The sequence below is a fragment of the Pteropus medius genome, unplaced genomic scaffold (genome assembly GCF_902729225.1).
Source record: "Pteropus medius unplaced genomic scaffold, Ma_sr-lr_union100, whole genome shotgun sequence".
NCBI lineage: Eukaryota > Metazoa > Chordata > Mammalia > Chiroptera > Pteropodidae > Pteropus > Pteropus medius.
Genome location: NW_024343733.1, coordinates 6103743 through 6127276, shown reverse-complemented (window position 1 = coordinate 6127276; position 23534 = coordinate 6103743). Strand labels below are relative to the sequence as shown.

Sequence of the window (23534 nt, the reverse complement as noted above, 5' to 3'; positions counted from 1 at the left end):
CTATATCTATTTCCTTAACTTTAACTTCTCAGCCAGTTCCAATCTAACTCCCATCCTCATCACTCCGCTAAAACTTTTCGATAAGGTCACCAGTGACTACACATTAAATAAATTCAAAAAATGGGCACTATAGTTTTCATCTTACTTGACCTCAGCAGTCTTCAACACAGGTGACCTCTCCTTCCTAATACAGTGAACATTGAGTACTTACCAGTGTTTGACTCTTCATGTGAATTCTCATTTTATTCTTTAACAACTCTTTGAAGTAGGTGTTATCATTTACCTTCATTTTACTCATGAAGAGTTGAAACTTAGAGAGGTTAAGTAACTAGTCCCAGCTACTAGTAACAGGTAGATCAGGAGTTTAAATTCAGACACCATTCAGTCCTGCTGCTTCTTTGAAACACTCATCACTCACCCTGCTACCCTGGGTTTTCTTCCTCTTTGTTTCATTTTGGTTTTCTTTGCAGCTTCTCCTTCTACCTGATCTTTAAATTTTGGAGGTTTCTTAGGCTTTTATCCTGGGTCCTCTTCTTACTGCTGCTAGGAAGTACCACATAGAAGGTGATGAGCTCCCAATATATATAACAGGTTAGAGCTGCTTCCTGTCTCTAGACCGAGATAGCCAAAGTCTCCTCAACACATCCAAAACCTGGCTCCTCCTATGTTGCCTTTTTTGCTAAATGGTTCAGCCGTCCACCAGCTGCTCAGCAGAAACCTGGGAATCCTCCCCTAGCTCCCATAAACAATCACCAAGTCCGAGTTATTGTGTGTCTCATTCATCTGCCTCCTTAAGAAAAGCACCCCTACTCCCAATTCTTGGATAAGATCACCTATCATATATTCTCATACTTGTCTTTCTCCCCTTTATAACATTTTCCATGATTATATTCACTTGCTTATGTTGACTTTTTGCTTTTTAATTCCTTTAGAATGAAATTAATTTTTTTATTCATTTAGAAAAGACATTCAGAGAGAGACCAAGACAGTCTTATTTGTTATTATGTCCCCAGTGGCTAGCAGTGTCTGGCACGGAGGCATCATTAAATATTTGCTGAAATGAAAAAAGGAAATTTAGGAAAATCCTAACAAATAAGAATGGATAGCATGGAGGGTGAACTCCCAGAGAGACACTTGCCAACAAGATTTCTGGTAGTTGAGCCACAGAAGAGAGCTAAGGAATTGGAGTAGGATTAAGAGAAGTAGGGGAGTCGGGGATGTGGAAATTATAGGACTCGCTGTCCTCATGTGGGAAGTGAGAGAAGCGGGGTGTCAGGAATGCAAGACATTTCTAGCTTTGACAACTGAGAGGATCATGTACCGTTCCTTGAGAAGATCTGATATGAAGGGAAGAATAATAACTTTAGTTTTAGACCTGTTGACTTTGAAGAATTTCCTGTAAGACATCCAGATGGAAAGAACCAACAGGAAGTTATAAAAATGGAAATGGAATTCAGGAGAGAGATACAGGCTTTATCTCATCACTGACTAAAACCAGTAAAATACTATTGGTAATTCAAGTGTAAACTGATAAAAGTTTGATCACAGACTTTTTATCATTGGTTGATAGAACTGGTAGATATTTTCTTTTTAAATTGGGAGTATGTTATAAGCACCTATTGTATATCATACACAGATGAGGTTTTTACATTGATATCATTTAACATCCGTGAATGTTAACTAATAATAGCTATGAACATATTCTTTATCTTAAACCAGCAAATCTCATTTTAATTGTTATTTCGTTAATGTTAATTTATACCTTTTTTCTTATTAAGATAAAATCAGAGCTGTGGGGTTTGTAGATCTTCATTGAATTGTAAACTCCATGAGGAATTGCTGCCATGTGATTTAATTTTTTCCCCCCTTTATTTCTCTAGGGCCTATTCCCTGGTGGATTCCAGTCAAGTGTCTACATTTCTGATTTCCATTCTACTTATAGTCTATGGTAGTTTCAGGTAAGATGCTCTCAAAGTGGTATTCATTTCAGTTGGTGGTGGAAGAAACACTACTTGGAAAGTGTTAGCACCAAAACTTATTGCTCTGTGAAGAGAAACCTGACTTTGACAGGAATTGAGTTTGAATGGGATAATTCTGATATTTATTTTCTTTAATTTGGCTGCTGTTCAAATACTTCTTGGTTTTACTTATGACTTTGGCATTTTATTACAAACATGCAAACACAAAATTGCTTAAATTCTGGTTCTAAAAATAATGTCTCACATAAGCACACTCTTTGGGAACGTTAGTGAGAGAATCCTTGATAGTGATTCTGCAGTCTCACAGGGAACAAAAAGTTTTTCTTACTACAGGGGCATTGACATAGGTTGAGTCATATGTAGCTGCCTATAGTTGATGTTTTTGACCTATAGAAATAATTTTTTATGGTTCAACCTACTATCATTAGAATCGTAGACATTAGCATTTACCAAGTATTTTCTCTGCTGACATTGGGAATACTGAGAACGGATCCTCTTGAGTTTCCATCCTAGCAAGCAGCCATAGGAATAGGAAGGAAAATTAGGAAACAGATTGTTCACTCCCTTCTTTTTTGCTACCTGTTCTTGAAAGGAACTGTAGTTTTGTGGCTGATACACTTACAAATGAAAGCCACATGAGAAATTTTAAATTGAGAACTTGAAATGATGGTCATAAATGGAAGTTAGGCATACAGATTTTGAACTATCCAGTAAATTATGTCTGGATTTTAATGGGTACTTGGTAAAATCACAGACTTTCAGGCTTTATCTCAATACTGAGTAGAAGAACAAATAAAATACTATTGGTAATTCCAATATCAACTGATAAAAATTTTAATCATTAAGACTTATTGAGAGCTCTAAGTTCATAATGATTCTTAGGACACATTAATCAAGCCAGAGCACCTTAGAACCTTATCAGTATAATCTTGATATTTTGTATCTGTATCTTTTGGAAAAGTTTCTAATTTTTTCTGTTTGTGTATATAATATGTCAGCATTTCAAAAGACCTGGTAATTTTTTAAGAACTTTAAAAAATTCTTAATACTATACAGTAAGTCCTCATTTAACATCATCAGTAAATTCTGCAAAACCAGTTTTACCATAGGCTAATTGATGAACAAGAATTAAGTTCCTACAGCATCTCATCAAAGTTATAACTAAATGTTATTTGAGGACCTGCTGTACTTTCATTAGTACATAGAACTTTTTGTCTTGGCATATACTTATATATTGTGTACATTTTCATAGTTTAAATCATTTATATTTTGATTATTTTCACCTAACAAAAATATTTTCCACATCATTTTTGTACTAATTTTTAGTAATTTGATATTCCTTTGTGTTACTATCTTATTCCACTCTTGTTGGACATGTGGGTTGTTAAAGTGACCATCTTTTTATGTGTTCTTTTGTTTTACTTGAATTATATCCTTAGGTTAAATATTCAAAACTTGAAATGCTTCGCCAGATAGTATGAACTGGCTTTTAACTACATGTTGCCATATTGTTTTACAGAAGGGTTATACCAATTTAGCGTCAGGCAGGTATTAAACAAAATTTTATGTTATAAATGTACCACAGAATTATATCAATGGAAAAGATTACTCTGGTGAACTTCCTTATTTTACAAATGAGGAAACTAAAGCCTAAGATGAGATAACTTGACAAAGATCACATGACTCATTGGTAATAAAGTCTGGATTGGAACCCAGTTTTCAAGACTTCTTATTCAGTGCATTATGTCTTTTATACTTTAATAAACACATTTTTCTGTAAAAAGTAAATCATGATGCCTTTAATTATACACTTAAATTGCCCTCTTTAAACACATTTGGAAGTGTTTCCTCCCTCTGTTTTTTGGAAAAGATTATGTGAAATTGTGGTTATTTCTTTAACTGTATGCTAGAACTCACCAGTGAAGCCATCTAAAGTCGGACTTTTCTTTGTGGGAAGATTTTTTTTTGTTGTTTTTTTCCTGCTTTGTTCATTACTTTTTTTTTTGAGTACTGGTGAGGGCTTTTTTTGTATGTGGTAAAATATGCATGACATAATATTTACCATTTTAACCAATTTTTTAATTAAATTTATTGGGGTAACATTGGTTAATACAATTATATAATTTCCAGATGTACATTGTAAGTTGACATCTGTATATTCTTTTGTGTGTTTACCACCCAAAGTCCAGTTTCCTTCAGCTACCATATATTTAATCCCCTTTACCCAGTTCACCCTTCTCCTACCCCCTTATATTTGAGCCCCTTTACCCTGTCTACCTCCCCACTTCCCCACTCCCTACCCTCTGGTAACCACTAGTCTATAGTCCATGTCCATGTCCATGAGTCTGTCTGTTTGTCCTGTTCCTTTGTTTCTTTTAGGTTTATATCCCACATGTAAGTGATATCATGTGATTTTCAACTTTTTCTGTCTGGCTTATTTCTCTTAGCATGTTTATCTCGAGATCCATTCATGTTGTCACAAATGGCAGTATTTCATCTCTTATAGCTGAGTAATATTCCGTTGTGTATATATATATATATGTACCACAGCTTCTTTAGCCAATCATCTATCACAGGACACTTCAGTTGCTTCCATGTCCTGGCCACTGTGAATAATGCTGCTATGAACATTGGTGTACAAATATCTTTACAGATATAAGTTTTCAAGTCTTTGGGGGTAAATACCCAGTAGAGGGATTGCTGGATCATATGGTAGATCAATTCTTAGTTTTTTGAGGAACCTCCATACTGTTTTCCATAGTGGCTGTACCAATTTGCTCCCACCAGCAATGTATGAGGGTTCCTTTTTCTCTGCATCCTCTCCAACATTTGTTCTTACTTTTCTTGTTGATTATAGCTATTCTAACAGCCGTGAGACAGTATCTCATTGTGGTTTTGATTTACATTTCCCTATTAGCTAGCGATGTTGAGCATCTTTTCATATATTTCTTGGCCATTTGTATGTCCTCTAGGGAGAAGTGTCTGTTCAGGTCCTCTGCCCATTTTTTGATTGGATCAGTTGCTTTATTTGTTATTGAGTCATATGAGTTCTTTTAACCATTTTTAAACATACAGTTTAGTAGCAGGGAAGAACTTTTTTAAACACATTATTTTCTGTCTTTTTATTATAGCCATTCTAGTATTAAGACGTGAACTATCTCATGGCTTTTGTTGCATTTTCCCTGTAACTGGGGTTAGTATGTTGAAAAGATAATTGAACATCTTTTTATGTGCTTATTGACCATGTGAATTTTCTTCTTTGGTGAAATATCCACTCAGATTTTTGCCCAATTTCAAATTGGGATGTTTGTTCTATACAAAGTTGTAACAGTTCTTCAGATATTCTAGATACAGGTTCTCTCAATCATGTGATTTATAAACATTGTTTTGGGTTTTTTCTCTCCTGCTTGCTTGACCGCTTTTACTCTCCACCTCCACACACTTTTTAAGTATTGGTAGGGTTTTTTTTTTTTAACTTTTTAAGTATTGATAGGGTTTTTTTTTTTTATGGATGTGTATACCATCAAGTTCTCCTATGTAAAGTGTACAATTCAGTGGTTTTAGTAAACTTACTAAGTTGTGTAACCATCACCGTAATCCAGGTTTAGAACATTTTCATCATCCCAAAAGAAATCTTGTACCCATTAGCAGTCATTCCCCTTCCCCCTCTCTCATCTTAGGTAAACACTACTTTTTAACTTTCTCTATAGATTCACCTATTCTGGACATTTCATATAAGTGGACTCATACAACATGTGACCTTTTGTGACTGGCATCTTCCACTTAGCATTTTTTTTAAGTTTATATTATAGCGTGTGTCAGTATTTTTCTTTTTTATTTTAATTTTTATTTATTTATTATGGTGACATTGGTTAATGAAATCCAATAAGTTTGAGCTGTACATTTTAACAGTTAGGCATATATATATATTTACACTGTGTATTTACTTCCCATAGTTTGTTTTTTCTTTCTGTCACCACATATTTGACCTCTTCTACCTCACCCCTACCCCCTACTCTCTGATAATCACTAGTCTATTGATTTTATTTCTTTTCATCACCAAATAATACTCTTTTGTTTATCCATGCATCATTTGATAGACATTTAGATGGTTTCCACATTTTGGCTGCTATGAACCTTCATGTACAAGTTTTTATGTGGACATAAGTTTTCATATCCCTTGGGTAGATACCTAAGAATGGAATTACTAGCTCATAAGGTAACTAACTGTGTGTTTAACATTTTGAGGAACTGCCACTGTTTTTCAAAGCAGCTGCAGCATTTTACATTCCTACCAGCAATGTATGAGAATTTCAGTTTCTGTTGTTATTATCTGTCTTTTATATTATAGCTATTCTACTATTCTGATGAATGATATCTTGTGGTTTTGATTTGCATTTCCTCAGTGACTAATGATGTTGAGCATCTTTTCTTGTGCTTATTTTACCACCTGTGTGACTTCTTCAGTGAAGTGTCTGTTCACATCTTTTGCTCATTTTAAAATTAGGTTGTCTTTTTATTGTTGACTTTTGAGAGTTCTCTATATATTGTGGATACAAGTTCTTTATCAGATAAATGCTCGCAAAGAGCTTCTCTCAGCCTGTGGATTTGTCTTTTCACTTTATGTATGTTTATAACTTATATTTTCCTGATGGATTGACTGAGATAAAATATCTTTGGTAACAGTTTTTGTCTTAAAAGTCTTACTTTATCTGATGTAGCCATTCTAGCTCTCTTATGGTTGCATGTGGGACAATTTTTAATTACTAATTCTATTTCTTCTTATAGTCTACTTGGATATTCTATTTCTTCTTGAATCAGTTTCAGTAATTTGTATCTTTCTGGGATTTGTCCATTTCTTCTCAGTTGTCTCATTTGTTGGCATCAGTTTGTTCATACTGTTCCCTTATAATCCATTTAATTTCTATCGGTCAGTAGTGATGGTCCTTCTTACATTTTTTTATTTTAGTCTTTGTGTCTTCTGCCCCACCCCTCCAGGGTCAGTCTAGCTAAAGGTTTATCAATTTTGTTGATCTTTTCAAAGAACTAACTTTTGGTTTCATTGATTTTTTTCTTTTTTCTGTTTTCATTGATCTCCACTCTAATCTTTATTATTTCCTTCCTTCTGCTTGCTTTGGGTTTAGTTTATGCTGCTTTTTTCTAGTTCCTTAAGGTGGAAGCTCAATATTTTTATTTCACTCAAGATATTTTCTAAATTCCCTGGTGATTTTTTTCTTTGACCCTTGGGTTTTTTGTTTGTTTTAATTTTTATAAGAGTTTATTTGAGCCAAACTGACAACATATACCAGCGAGCAAGATCTCAGATGCTCCAACCCGTGGGTTCTAAGCGCGTTGCTTACTTTCCTAATATTTGGGGATATTTCAGAATTCTCTCTTGTTGAAAGGAATTTCAGCAACCTAATTCAATTCCATTGTGGTCACAGACATAACTTTTTATGATTCCAATCCTTTTAAATTTGTCGAGACTTGTTTTATAGCCTAGCGTATGATCAATCCTGGAGAATGTTCATGTGCAGTTGGAAAAATCAACCTTCAATAGAGAGTCGAGAACAGGGAGTGATATGATTTGGTTTGTGTTTTAGAAAAATTGTTCTGGGATCTTATGGGAAATAGATCGTTGGGTATGAGGGAAAAGTAGAATAGGGAAACCTGGGAAACTTTTACCCTAGTACAGGCAAGAAACGAAGATGGCTTTAACTAGAGAGGCTAATAGTGTGGAGTGAGGTATCAGTGGATTTAGGACAAGATTGCTGATGGAATGGATATAGTGTGTGTGAGAGAGGGGAGTCAAGCTTAATGGCCTAAACACCTGGATCCAATGTTGGTGCTATTTTTGAAATGGAAAACTCTGTAAGAGAAGCCGATCATAAAATACAGGATAAAAGATTTGTAAAGTGAACTGGTTATTTCTAACCAGGTTTTCACATTTCTAAGTACAGAGAGGAAAACTATACCAAATAAAACTAGATTCTAAAAGCCAAAATAAATCCTTGATTTAGGAGCCCTTATGTTTGCCATCCCTTAGCTGAGCGTTGCTATACTTCCTATATTACTTAAAGCCAACACCTGTCTCTCTTTAATCTTTCCAGCTGCTCAGAAAAAATAGCATAATTACTCATCTAAACAGTATGTCCCCCAAAGAATTGGACAGACCTACAGGAAAGCATTGAGGGAGGGAGAGAACACTAATTGGAGGGAGAAATGAAAGCCATAAAAAGGGGCTGTCCTGATGAGCAAATAGACCCAGGAATTACAATGTGAGGCTGCTTTAGAATTTCTTAGGCAGCTTATTACTGGCAAAACACTTGAGTTCAGGAGAGAGGAATGGCTGTATGTGCCGTTAACATACACAGCTGAAAGTACACTGGGCCTTAAGAATGTTTGAAGCATTGAACAAAAATGAATTGCTAGATGATGGGAATGTGACAGCGACAGGGTCATCAATTTCTTCTGATGAGGCTTGAGAATAGCTGGTTTCTACTATGTGTCACTTTTGCACCATTATAAAGTTGAAAACTTGTAAGTCAAACCATCATAAAGTCGGGAACCATCTGTATACAACTTTTGTCAAAAATAAACTTAAAGATAATTTTTAGGTTGTGGTATAGGGAGATAGATTCCCTGAGTCGAGGAGATGGAGCTGAGGGTCCAGAGAGATTGAGGCAACTAGAGTTAATAAATCAGAATATGAAAGAGAAGAGAGCTTACAAAGAGAGAAACCCCAGAGATCTGCAGATGGGCCCTTTGAGCGTTCATCAGCGTTGATCAGTGCACACATGTGAGGAGATTAACCTAAGGCTGAGGAAAGAATGTGAAAAGAATAGAGGGAAAAGTACCTGTTCCCACTAGCCAGATTGGAAAAACCTTATGATTCATGTGGCATTGGGTAGGGTACTCAGAAAGGTCCTGCCTCAGTGGCAGAGAAAAATTACCATGCACTGAACACTGCTTCAGACCTGCCTAATAAATCATAAAAGCAAGCCCTGAACAAATTAAACTATTTCCAGGTAACAGCATCCCAGAACAAAGCTCAAGAAGATTTATAGGACTATAAAAATATCAAGCAGCTAATAAGACTATAAAAATATTGAGACAGGTAAAACTCATAATGTCTGGCATACCAGCAAAGATTACCAGGTAGCCAAGAGGAAGAAAAACTTAACCAGTGATGAGAATAATCAATCAAAACCAACGCAGAGCTGACACAGGTGTTAAAATTAGCAGAGCAGTACATCAGAACAGATAGTATAATTGTATTGCAAATATATAAAAAGTTAGGTAGATATTTTAAACTACCAAATCAAACTTCTGGAGATGAAAACAATAATGTCCGAGATCAAAAATACACTGGATGGGATTAACAGCAGTTAGACATTGCAGAAAAGAGATTTATGAACTTGAAGGCACAATAGAAATGATCCAAAATGAAATAGAGAAAATTTTTAATGAAAGAGTACCATTGAACTATCATTGGACATCAAACAGTAATGTCCAGTGGCCTAATTTATGCGTAATTGGAGTCACTGAAAGAGAGAAGGGAGGAGAGAAAAATACTTGAAGAAAGAATGGCCAAAATTTTTCCATATGTGAAGAAATCTATAAACCACAGATCTAAGAGGCTCTATAATCTCCAGGCACAAGAAACATGAAGAAAACTACTCCAAGGCACATCATCAGAGAGGTGATGTTACTAGAGTCTACAGATTTTAAAAGGATAATAAGGGACTGCTGTGAACAACTTTATGCCAGTAAATTTGATGACTTGGATGAAATGGACAAGTTCTTTGAGAGACACAGTCAGCCAAAGCTCACTCACAGAAATAGATAAACTGAATAGCTAGAAAATTGATAATTGCCAGACTGTTTTCCAAAGTGGCTGTACCAGTTTACGTTCCCACCAGCAGTGTATGAAGGTTCCATTTTTCCATCCTTGCTATCACTTGGCTATCTGGCTTTTTGATTATAGCCACCCTAGTGGGTGTGAAGTGGTATCTCATGGTGGTTTTGATTTGTATTTTCCTGATATTAAGAATTTTTTCACTTTTTTATTGATCATTTGCATATCTACTTTGGAGAAATATTCAGATCCTTTGCCTGTTTTTTAATCGGGTTGTCTTTTTATCATGGAGTTGTAAGATATCTTTATATATTCTAGATGCAAGATCCTTATCAGGTATATGAGTAATATTATTTTCCCCCATAAGAACCTACTGCCCGGTCCAGGGTCACAAAGATTTACCCTTAAGTTTTCATCTAAGAGTTTTATAGTTTTAGCTCTCAAATTATTTACATTTAAATAAATTAATTAAAATTAAGTAATACATAGAATTCATTTCAAGTGTTCACGTGGCTAGTGTCTGTCATATTGGCCAGTGCAGATACAGAACATTTCCATCATCGCAGGAAGTTCTTTGGACACACACACAAAAACCCCTTCTTTAAAGGAACATAGAATAAGGGCCGTGGACTTGAACAAAGAAATAAATAAGTGAGAAATTCATGTACACAAAATTATTCAAAGTTAAGGAATTCTGCTTTGGAACAGAGATAGCATTTTTAGTCTCTCATATTGACAATGACTTCTTCCTTAGGTCTTGACTCAGAAGTCATAGCAGTGAGGCCTTCCCTGCCCACCTCATTGAAAATTTCAAACCTAACCTCTCCATTCTCTGCCTTTTCCCCTTAGCTCTTACCTTTGATATACCATATATTTAACTGTTCTTGTTTATCGTCAGTCTCTCCACTCTTTCAATGTAAAATCCACGAGAGCCTAGCCTGCTACACTCACTATGTCCCTCCAGTACCTAGGACAGCCTCAGATATAGTGGAAACTCAAATGTTTGTTGTCGAATGAAAGGTGACAAGGTATAGAAAAACAAGTACTCTCATGCACTGCTAGCAGAGTAAACTGGTCTAACCATTTTGGAAGCACTTGTGTCGTATGTAAAAGTCTCAAAATTGCACATGCTCTTTGACCCAGCATTTCTCCTCCCAGGTATTTATCACATAAGGAAGTAGTTAAGAATGTGCTAGAAGATTCAGCCACAGTGGAATGCTTTTATTTGCAGTCAGGAAAACTCTTGAACTCTGACATATTGGAAGGAATGTAGACTGATTTTTAAAATGTGGCAAGAACTATTTTTGTTGAGTTGTTCAAAAGAGATCTTTCCTGGTGCCTTAGGATTTAAAATATTCTTTTGTTACTGGCTTTTCTTTGTTAAGCAAAACTAAAGCTTATCTATGCAATTTTTTTCCACAGGTCCCTTAATATGGACTTTGAAAATCAAGATAAGGAGAAAGACAATAACAATTCTTCTGGGTCTTTCAATGGCAACAGCACCAATAATAGTAAGGAACTTTACGTCAGTTAACGTTCATACATGTAGCTGTTTTGATTCTTTCTATAGCTCCAGTTAATTCTCTGGGTTCAAGATTTATCTTTGGTATAATAAAATCTAATCTGTTTGGTATGATTTGTTAAGATTCTTAAGTTTTGAATCTGAACTGATTTCTTGCTTTTAACTCATGCCTAAAGGCTTGCTGCTGAGTTTCTTTATCTTAAATATAAGCAGATTAGTATCACTCTGTTTATGAATTCATTAAAAACTTTGGCGAGGCTGATAATTTTTTAGGTATTGATTATAAATTCATTTGGTGACTCTTAAAGATTTAATCTACTTGAAGTACTTGTAAAACTAAGCATTGTGAATATCTTTTCTGACATTTAAGATTGTATAAGAATACTTGTTTTAAAAAATTGAAGAAGTGTACTCTAAGGCAAATGTTCAGCAACATTATTCATAATATCCAAAAAGTAGAAATAACTAAAAGATCCATAAGCTCTTGGATAAACAAAGCCTGGTCTTTCCATACAATGGAATGTTATTCAGCATTAAAAAGAATGAAGTACATGCTACAACATGGATGAACCTGAAAACATTGTGTTAAGAAGTCAGACAGGAAAGACTACATATTGTGTGAATTCATTCATATGAAATTTTCAAAAAAGCAAATACATAGAAATAGAAAGTAAACTAATGGTTGCCTGGGCCTAGGGATGGAAAGAAGAATTAACTGTAAACTAGCATCGGGGAATCTTCTTGAGGTGATGAAAATGCTCTAAAACTAGATTATGGTGATGGTTTCACACTTGCTAAATTTACCTCCCCCCTCCCCCCCAAAAAAAGAGGAAAAAGTTACTGAATTATAGACTTAAAATGGGTAAATTTTATCAATTGTATCTCAGTAGTTATAGAAAATTGGTGATGCTTATTATAAAAAGAGAATCAAATTAGAAATAAGGAAAGTTGATTTGTTAATATTAAGAGATTGATAATTGTTACCTACCATGCACTCGGTATTCTATTAGCTATTTTGAAAGATGCAAAAGTATAAGAGCTGGTTCCCAAGCTGTCATGTGGGTTCTGTGGCCAAAATACTTTCCAAGGTGCTCATAAAGTGCTAAGACTGATAGCAAATACTCCTTCCCATCCTATACCTAGAGCAGATACTTTTTCTCATGGACTCTTACCGTAGCCTCAGAATTTTGAACAAGCATCTGCTATCAGTGGGTCAGAGTAAGCACTAGAGATGAAGTCATTTTGACATCAGTGTACAAAGAGTAAAGAGAAAGGCAAGTCAGGATGAGCAACAGTAGGTCAAGTTAGAAAGGGACTCTTAGAGAAGGTGCGTTTGACTTGAAACTTGACAGTGGAATTGATGAAATCATCACTTCAGGTGGGAAGAACATATAATAAAAGGCACAGAGGGAAGGATGAGCATGACTTATAGGACAGGTTAAAGTCACCACCTAAAAGGGATGAAATTTTAGGGAGCTAATATAAAATTATATAGCATATCCATGGAGGATCTTGGAAGTTACATTGGAGATCACTAAATATCTATTTCAGTTTCTCTAGGTACTATAATATCTTACCAATCAAATTATACTTGCCCAGTTTTCACCCAGTGAAATGTTTCATTGTCCCCAGCAGTATAAAGTGGGTATGATACATACAGTAAGTAAAAATCACTTAAATAAGTCTTTTCTTAAACTTATGACATAGATCCTTATATGAGATAAAATACCATACCAGTAACTTACTAGGAACCAGGTAAAACGCAGTGTCAGTATCTGATTTTCAGGTTAAATTATTACATAGCAACTTACCATCTATCAACATTTTAAGCCAAATCACTTTATACTCTTGAAACTCCTTTAAAAATCCTGTGTTATATAGCATGTATGCAAACGATGTACTTAAACCAGATTATAAATCTGTCATACATTGCATTACAGAAACTTAAGAGAAATTGATAGTGTGTGTCTAAGTACAGTTTTATCCTCAAATAAATAAATGGTTAAGTCAGTCCATATAGTAGAAGGAAGTTACCTGGTAACATAAGTTTTTTAATTTCTCGTTATTAATCAGCATCTAAAGAATAGTAGATGGTTGTTTAAATGGTCATTTTCTTGAATCTACCTCCTGTATTGTACTAAATTATCCTCAACAAATAATTTCTTCAGCGCCCAATCTGGGCTGTGGAGACCAAAGGGGTAAGTAAGCACAGATGAGGATGGAACACATCCACACCCACATAATCAGGAACATAATGAAAGAATTGGCCATTGCAGAGGTGGCCAGTACTTGATTATGGAATATGAGCCATTCCAGATTGAAGAGATGGCATGGCAAATGGGATGCATTTATCAAAAATCAAAGAAATAATAGCCTGAAAGGTGAACAGAGAAATGCAAGAGACTGTGTAGATGCTAGAGAGATTGAAGTCCTAAATGGTCAACAATGTAGAAGAATTGGGGGGAAAGCTCTAAGAAAAGGAAGTTATGAATTTAGTGTTAAGGTTTTGACAAGAGTGTCCTGAACTGATGAAGGAAAAAGTGAATAGTAGATTTCTTAAAGGTTGCAATTGCCTACTCCCAGAATAAATAAGAATCAAGGAATTTGTGGAAAAGACATGAAAATGAGTGAACTAAAGCTATGCATAACCAAGAGCATGGGTGTTTCTCACAATATTGAGCAAAAAAAAGCCAGACAAAATGCATGCTATGTAGCTCAATTTATATCATAAGTTTCAAAAACAAAGTAAATACTTATTAATATTTTAAGGTGCATGCTTGGGTAGAAAACATATAAAGTAAAGCAAAGAAGAAAGTATACTAAAAGGCAGACAGTCATTCCCTTTGTGGGAAAGAGAGTAGCGACTAGGAGGGGCCCAAGAAAGACTTCCGTTCTGTTTCTTGACTGGGTGGTATTGTCTATGTGATTCACTGAGCTCTACATTTTTGTTTCATGTGCTTTCCTGAATGTGTGACATTTTACAATAAAAAGAGTTAGAAAGAAAGTGGGAGTGGGGGAGTTCCCTCAAGGTCTTCTCTCATTTTCTCTAATCTTGTTCTAACTCCTGTCTCATCATTTCATCAGCCTCAAGAAGCCTATATATAGAGATTTCCTGCCCAGCACGTCAGTCTTTATTTATTAGTATTAAGTGGGTTTTAAAAAAGCCCTTACCCTTCTTATCTGACTTTTTGAAGTTCTTATCTGAGGTTTCCTATATAATTTATTTGAATTACACAGATTGATGGTAATGAACAGTTGAAATTCTCTTCATTAATAGAGATATGCATCTTAATCTCTCCACCTTGTCTCTAAACTGTGAGATCTGGCAGTGATTTTTTTTTTAATCCCTCACATTGCCTATTGTATAATAGATGTTCAGTAAATATTTGTTTAAAAGCAAGCTTCTCTCCTGGAGTTACAAAATTAGTAATTTTCATAACAATTATCAAGGATATATTGGTGTATTGCTCAATGTCTCTTTCATAACCAGATACTTAGCCTGTAGCCCTGTTCACTGAATGCTAAAAATAATGTCTCTACATAATTTTTAATTCAGTCATCATGCCTATTTCTTATGTTAATTTGGCTTTAAAGATAGTGCAACTGCACATAAGTCTTCTCAGTTAGAGCTGTTCTGTTTTGTTTTGAAGTCACTGGATTTTGGCTAAAATTTCTAATTAGCTCCTTCCCTTCAGGACCACTTTCTGCAGACCTTCAGGAAGTGCAGTATTGAAGTACATACTGTTCTAGGTAGCACATTGTCAGCAACTAAAGGAAATCTAACTTGCCCTGTAACATTGCCGTTTGGTACGCTATCTTGGGCATCTTTCTATAAAACCAATGGAAGGAACTATGGGCAGTGAACACACATGCAATATATATAATATGACTTACTGTTCAGTTGTACACTTGGAACTTAGTGGATTTTGTTAATCAGTGTCACCATAATTTAAAAAAAATAATGGAAGGAGTGTCTAATACTTCTTTGTTTAAATAAAACCTGCGCTTTCAAAAAACAAGTTTTGTGCATTCTAATATTCTAGAATTGTTCTTTGTATTCGGTTTTGCATTTCAATTGCAGAATGAATTTTTAAAATTTAGATTTATTATAAACAAATATTTCTCAGGCCTAACTTACTAAACAGTCTTTGTTCTAACGAGCCATTTAATTTTTCTGTTTATATTTTAAACCAATATAATCTGTAGACTATATGATGCTTTCTCTGACAGAAGAGTGGGATTGTTTTAAGATTTATAGACTTTTTAAAAGATTTTTCTTACCACATAACAATCATTTGAGAAACCGTTATTTTCTGTTGTGAAGGGCACCTGAAATTCTGTAGTTTTCTCTAGTTCTTCCTTGAACTATTGTTATAGAGCCGTCGATTAAAAAACAAAACAGAACTCTTTAGATGAAATTTAGTTAGAGATTTCAGAGTGTTTTGTTTTATAAATGTCTGTAAGACACTTTTAAGATACACTCCCCTAAAATGATCCATGCCACCAAGCCAAATGGGTTTGACTGCAACTCAGGATAGACCTCTTCTCCAGATCATATATCTTGACACATAGATCATTGTTCCTAAATTGTATTGCCCTATGCCTAAGTGAATTATTTGACTCATCTACCTAGCCAATAAGAAGCAATTTTGTTTTGTAGAAATAGTTAATATTTTATTTCACCAAAATCTCTAGCTTTCTTGGGGACAGGTAGATTTAAATACCAAAGAGTAATTCTTAAATGTTGGTTGATGATTGCAACACTTTGTGTCTAGTTATGTTCATTCTGGTTGCATAATATTCATAGCCTTAAGTTAATGAAGAGACTTTTACTACTAATATTTCTTTCTTGTAGGTTATATGCACACTTCTTTTTTAAATTAAATTTATTAGGGTAACATTGGTTAATAATTAAATTTGAAGAGTACAATTCTATAATACATCACCCGTATGTTGCATTGTGTGCTCACCACCCAAGGTCTAGTCTCTTTCCATCACCATGTATTTTACCCCCTTTATTCTCTTCATCTTCTCTCCATCCCCCTTCCCCTCTGGTAACCACCATATTGTCGTTTATGTCTGAATTTGTTGGTTTTGTTTGTTCATTTGTTGCTTCTTGTTTTATATCCCATGAGTGAAATCATATGATTCTTATCTTTTTCTGTCTCATTTATTTTGCTTAGCATGATAATCTCAAGATCTATCCATGTTGTTACAAATGGTGATATTTCATCTTTTCTCATGGTTGAGTGGTACTCCACTGTACATATATACCACGTCTTTATCCAACTGTCCGTCGAAGGACACTTCGGTTGTTTCCATGCCTTGGCTACTGTGAATAATGCTGCAGGGAACGTAGGGGTACATATATCTTTATGAATAAATATTATTCAAAATTTTCAGGTAGATACCTGGAACAGAGATTGCTAGGTCCTCTGGTAGCTCTATTCTTAATCTCTTGAGGAACCTCCATACTGTTTTCCATACTGGCTGTACATCTCCACCAGCAGTGTGTGAGGGTTCCCTTTTCTCCCCATCTTCTCCAACACTTATTTCTTGTTTTATTGATAACAGCCATTCTGACAGGTGTGAGGTGGCATTTCATTGTGGTTTTGATTTGCATTTCCCTTATAGCTAGTGAAGATGAGCATCTTTTCATATGTCTGTTGGCCATTTATATGTCTTCTTGGGGAAAGTTTAGGTCTGCCAATTTTTTAATTGAATTATTTGTTTTTGTTACTGAGTTGGGTGAGTTTTTTATATATTGTGGATATTAGCCCCTTACCGTAGATATTGTTTACAAATATCTTCTCCCATTCAGTTTGTTGCCCTTTTGTTGGTTTCTTTTGCTGTCTAGTTTCATTCTTTTGCATATGACTTTCCAGTTATTCCAACATTATTAGTCAAAGAGGCTTTCCTTTCTCCACTGCATATTTTTGGCTCCTTTGTCGAAAATTAGTTACCCGTATACATATGGGTTTCTGGGCGCTCAATTCTGTTCCATTGGTTTGGTATCAAAAGGTCCCAAATGGTCAAAGCAATCCTTAGAAAAAAGAACAAAGCCAGAGGTATCACACTCCCTGACTTCAAATTATACTACAGAGCTACAGTAATCAAAACAGTATGGTATTGGCCAAAAAAAATAAAAATAAAAGACCAGTGAAAATTTCTTCTTTAGTTCCTCTCGTGCACTTAATGATCTCTCAGCAGGGTTAATTTGGAAGTAGTAGCATTCAAGACAAAATTAATTTTTTTCTTTTCATTCAGTGGTATTCAGATTCTGTCATGTTTACCTTTTCCACCAAATATTCTATTAATGTTTCTCAACACTGGATGCAAAACAAAATTTTGTGGAGAGTTTTTATCTGGGTCTGCTAACCCCCAGAGATTTCAGTTTAATTGATCTGGGGTTAGGCCTGGGCACTGTAATTTTTTTTAAGGTCCCCAGGTGATTCTTATGAGAAGCCAAGAACTGAGAACCACTGTGCTAAATCCTGTTTGTTCCTTAAAATGTTCCCATAAAATAATTTTTCTGATTTGCTGTTTTCACATGTTTTGTTCTCTTCCTCCCATCCCCAAAGTCAGCCCTCAGCAATTATTGACAGTGGGGAAAGAATGAACATGAATACATTAAATCTACAAATGAGGAGAAATTATTTTAGTCAGTGGGTTTAAACTACTACTTTTACCAAGCCTGTACACAAGACCACCAATGTACTCAAATTGACTAAATTTTTACTACCTTCAAGTGTTCTTGATTTCATTTGTTTTTAGCACCCTGTCATCCAGATGGTTAGCACCAGGAAATAGTAGTTCCATTCAACAAATATTTTTTGAGCAACTACTATAATGAAGGCATATTGAAGAGCAAGGAGCTCATAATCTCATTGGGAAGGAAAGAATCAAGAGGGCCTAGATAATCTATATCTCAGTACTAATCCCTAGAACTGTCTGCATTTTAATGAGTTAATGGCATCTAAAGTGCATGGCACAGAGCCTGTTATCTCAGTTGTTAATATGTCCCCTTTTCTCTCTTTCAGGTATCCAAACTATTGACTCTACCCAGGCCCTGTTCCTTCCAATTGGAGCGTCTGTCTCTCTCCTAGTAATGTTCTTCTTCTTTGACTCAGTTCAAGTAGTTTTTACAATATGTACAGCAGGTAAATGAATTTCTGCCTATTCTTAACATTAACATAAAAGGAACTTTTTTCACCTCTTTTAAATCATCATTGAAAAAATAAGATTTATGCACCACGACATGCAAGTTTTTCTTCATAAGTCTGGTTTTACTTCTCCTCATCCTTTCTTTGACCTATTTGACATGTCCTCAATTCAAACCTGCCAACATGGTCTGAACAAAAGGCCAGAGGTTTGAAAATGTGTGAGCTTTGCAACAGCAGAGCAGGATCACTTTGGCTGTGGCTCCTTGTCTAACAGGTTACCTATAGGTCTGGTTTAGCAGAGTGGTCATTGGCAGCCTTTGCCAATGTTTCTGCAGATAGAAACACTGGTAACTAGTCAAGGTAATTTAACTGTCAGCTCCCTGATCAGTTCTTAAACTAAGCAATGATGGAAATGTATAACATGAAAAAATGCTAGACTCATTAGGAGATCATCTCCTGGGTGCTATTTGTCTTTTCTGATTGAGATGGAAGAGAATGAGAAAACCTACCTACTTCAAATCAAGTACTTTTTTTTTTTTTTTGGAGTTATCTGTGCAATGCTAAAGGAAGATATTTTTCTTCTCTAGTTAATTTTATTGTATCCACCTGTTGACAGAAGTATTTTGGGAATGATTAAGCTTCTATAAGTCATGCCATTTTTCTTATAATGTAAAAAAACTCAACAAAATTTAACCATACATTTTCTTTCTATAGTTCTTGCAACGATAGCTTTTGCTTTTCTTCTTCTCCCGATGTGCCAGTATTTAACAAGACCCTGTTCACCTCAGAACAAGTAAGGACGTGGGATTTTCCTCCAAATTATGAACTTGTATATGTTTTTCTCTCATATTTGAAGGCAGGATTCGAAGTCTACGTTTCTGGTATTGACTGGATCACACAATGCCAGAAAAGTGGAAGATAGTACTTCCTTTTTCACCTTTTCATAGCAGAGGAAACAGACAAATCTTAGGAGAGTAGAATCATTATAATATGCTTCCTGCTCAGATTATCAAAAGATGAGAAGTTTTCTTTTGAAGCAGTGCTTTCATTCCTTTACTGTTGAGATAATGGAATATGAAAACTGTGACTGACTCAGACATTCTTTGCCTTTCATCTTTGGTGACATACAATATAGGCTAGTCACTTAGGCTTAATCCCAATGTTCACATCTTAACTCCTAAAACTGTTGCTCCATGGAAACAAAATGCTAATGGAGATGCTATACGAACTTAGGAAACCAGTCACTTGGGGCAGCTGATTTTCCCAGGAATTAGTGATAACCACATAGATTTACTATTTTACAAATATTCGCCTTTGCTAAATGATTAACTTCTTCATCTTTTTTTCATAAGAATAGAATTTCTCCTATGCTTAGAATCTTCAAAGATTGATATTATCTCTTTAAACTTCTAAACACCCATGTTGGTAATTTGGGGAAAAAAGCATTATCAATGGGTATAGAAGTATTATCCTCTGAGTTCTTTGTAGTTTACTCCAAAGAGGATAGGGTATTTTGGATTTCCAGGTATCTGGGTATTACCTGTTATTCTAATCTGGCCCTAATGATCACTAATCATGAAGAACAAGAGGAGAGTTTGGTTATTGAATAAAATTTATTGCCCATTAGCCCATTAATGTCATGTGTTTTCCAGGATTTCTTTTGGTTGCTGTGGGCGTTTCACTGCTGCCGAGCTACTATCATTCTCCTTGTCTGTCATGCTCGTCCTCATCTGGGTTCTCACTGGCCACTGGCTTCTCATGGATGGTGAGTAACATGTGACAAGCTGAAATTCTAATATAGTTTATAGATAGTTAAGTTTGTCCTCTCTTCCTTTACTGTTAGTAGTACTACCTCTGATTATCATCGAATTTTAGGTATCCAATATGTATCATTGGGTTTATTTTTGATACATGGTATGTATCATTGAGTAATGAGTTGTTTTGAGCTATAATTCACATATTGTACAGTTTACCTATTTAAAGTATATAATTCATTAGTTTTTAATACATTCACTAAATAGAGTTGTGCACCTATCACTAACAATAAATTTTAGAGCATTTTCATCACGCACCGTCTAAAACTCATACCATTAGCCATCACTTCCCCATTCCCCCCAACCAACCAAGGCCCAGTCATTCATTAATCTAGTTTCTGTCTCTGTGAATTTGCCTCTTCTGGACAATGCAAAACCAAGGATGCCCTGCTTATGGTCAAATTGTATAGAATTTAACAAAAAAAGCATTTTAAACTGTATTTTTTTCCATGTTCCAGAATAAGTTAATACAGTCTTAAGGAAGAAGAAATTTTAAACCCTAACGAAAACTAAAAACTTAGCCTTCTGTTTCAAGGGATTTTTTTTTCTCATAAGTTACTTTAACCAGTATAAGGATTTGAAATTTCTGTGTACCAAATTAATTAGTGGAAAAACTCTAAGAAGCCGAATATTATCAGGGAACCAACTATAGAGTGAATTGCGAGCTCCATAAAATTATATATGGCGTATGTTGTTTTAATCAAAGGTGATAATTACAGAAAAAGCATAGAAAACACATGATATTTTTAAATATATTTTTGGCTTAAGATAAAATTATAATGAAAAGATCAGTGGTTGCCAGCAGTTATGTGGGGAAGGTGTGACTATGAAGAAAGCACCTTCATAGTGCCGTATGCTGAGTGTCATGGTGGCTCTACAAATCTGTGCATGTGTTAGAATCCATAGAACTGTACATCTAAAGAACAACTGAATTTTACTGTTTGATGATCTTGAAAGTGTTAAACATATTTATAATTGTTTAAATATGTCATTTATTTGTATATGTCTTATATTTTTTGTCATAGTTGTTCAGTGCTTTTTTCTTCTTGAGTGCCTATCATATACCAAGTATTGAAACTCAAAAGCATTTTCTTGACGTTACAGAGTGTTTCCCTCTAGACTTACATACGTACTTGAATGGGAAGGCAGAGTCAAAATCACCAGTGCCTGGTCCATGCAGCGATTCACCTTTGCTGATTTCTGACAACCTTGGTCTCTTTTTAACAATATACATTGCCTTCAGAAAACGTTTACTGTGATCATTTGCTTCAGCACCTGAGTGCCCACTGTGCATATAAGCATTCTGAAGTACACTATTAGAATTTTTACGTGGTTGTCAGAACTGCTAAATTTTGCAAGTCTAGTATCAGTGCTTTCACTATTCTTATGGATTGGTGTTTGCTATTTCAGTGCTTCTGGAGGTGCATAAAGAGTAAGTTGAGAAAAAGACATTACATCCAAAGTCACACACGTAGCTTGCCTGGCTCACAGTAGAAGGGTAATGCCTGTCTTATATATACTTGGTATTAAGAGTGATAAAGTGGGATATGTGTGCATTTGACTGTTCCTGAGATTAACTCTTGATTTCTGCAGAAGAATGATTTAACTAAAAGTAGTACATGTATAAGTCGAGTGCACTTAACTCCACCTACACAAATGTTACGTGAAGTGAGACAGTGAAAGCTCCAGCTGTTACTGCTTTGACTAAATATAAAGCAGTGGTCACCTAACGTGGACTGATAGGTCTTGATGCTAGCAGCCTCAGAGTCCAATATGATGACAAGTGATGCTTAAAGTACCGTGAAGTCTCTCAGCCCCTGGGTGGTCTGAGGTTCTGTTATCCTACTAGTAGTGGCTCTGCTTTCATGGAACTCTGTTCATGTGTCCAGACACACATACCATTTATAGGCTTTGCTAAGGGTTTTAAGCTTACCAAACTGCCGACCCAAAAAAGATCAAATATCTCTCAAAACGGCAGGCAATCTGTTCTTTGTTTATACTATCATCTCTACCCCACCAGAGCATTGCATAAAACAGAAAAATACTCATTTACTAGTAATATGTCACTAAGAAAGAAATGGTTGGCACAAAGGAAGATGACATTCTTTTCAAGATAAACTGATTTACACAGCCATCTGAAACATTTTAGAGCAAGTCGGCAGAACTTTCTCTGTTGTACTTCTACAGGAAGCGGGTGGGAATATGCTTGTTAGACTCACTAAAGGGAGAACAGGGTGAGCAGCTTTTCGTAAGATGTGCTGAAGGGGGCATTCCACCATGGAATTCTTTTCCTCTAGAGTCGATAGAAAATTGGCCATAAAAGATAAACTATTTCCCCAGGGACCACTGTCAGAAATACATTTCCATTGTGAAATTCACTTAATAGTTGAAATTTTTTTTGAGTGTTCAGTTGAGGCTCCCATAAACCCTATCTGGCCCTAACTAGTAGACTTTTTCATCATTTTCTATCATCATTGCTATTTCCCAATATTTACTTACCCAGGGATCTCTTCTTCATGCTAGTTTGTGACCAAGAATAGTTTTCCTTCAAAATAAAAAAGAGCCTTTGAGCTTTTAAATTTTTTCTTAGATTAGTGATTGATGTGTTTAACTTGTTTTCTGCTATTACAGAAAATGTATATTTCTAGCCACGATCTTTAAAAAGTTCTGAAATGATGTTCTTTTCTGACATGGGAATTGTCTTTCCAGATTTCTCTACAGAATCAGAAATCATCTTGCTGGCAGTGATAATTTGGTAGTATTTAAATTAGTGTTTTTTAATTAAAGCCTGTTCTTTGAAATTAGAGTGAAAACAAAATGATAAATGTGGTTGTTTTAGGGCTAGGCATGAAGTATATTTTATATTTTCAGGGTTATACTAAGAAGCGTTAATATTAAGAAGGAACTTAAGAGTTTTCTTGAGCTAAATGTAGAGCTCTTTTTAATCTACTGTTTCATCTGGCAAATTAATCTTTTAAATTTGAGAAAGCTTGAATGAATTTGACCAACAGGTGGTGTGGTATGTTAGCTAGAAGCCAATAAATCTGTGCACACACACCTGGTGTTTAAGGATCATTGAAGCAGTTTCACAGTCTGCATCCCCTGACCTGTTCAGGGACTAGAAGAGTCTTGACAGATAGTCTAGTTCAGCCCCTCATTGTATAGCACTTGCTACTAAGCTACGATTAGAAAATGTTC

The 23534-nt window shown here is 35.3% G+C and overlaps 1 protein-coding gene across 3 annotated transcripts in view; it reads left to right on the top strand.

Annotated features, from left to right (window-relative positions):
* SPPL3 (signal peptide peptidase like 3) overlaps nucleotides 1-23534 on the top strand; it is a 101074-nt gene that overhangs the window by 65037 nt on the left and 12503 nt on the right. For all 3 annotated transcript variants that reach the window (XM_039868341.1, XM_039868343.1, XM_039868342.1), the window contains exons 2-6: nucleotides 1881-1958; nucleotides 11260-11348; nucleotides 18400-18519; nucleotides 19237-19315; nucleotides 20175-20287. In XM_039868341.1, the coding sequence (XP_039724275.1) occupies nucleotides 1881-1958; nucleotides 11260-11348; nucleotides 18400-18519; nucleotides 19237-19315; nucleotides 20175-20287 (479 nt within the window). The remainder of the gene's footprint in view (nucleotides 1-1880; nucleotides 1959-11259; nucleotides 11349-18399; nucleotides 18520-19236; nucleotides 19316-20174; nucleotides 20288-23534) is intronic.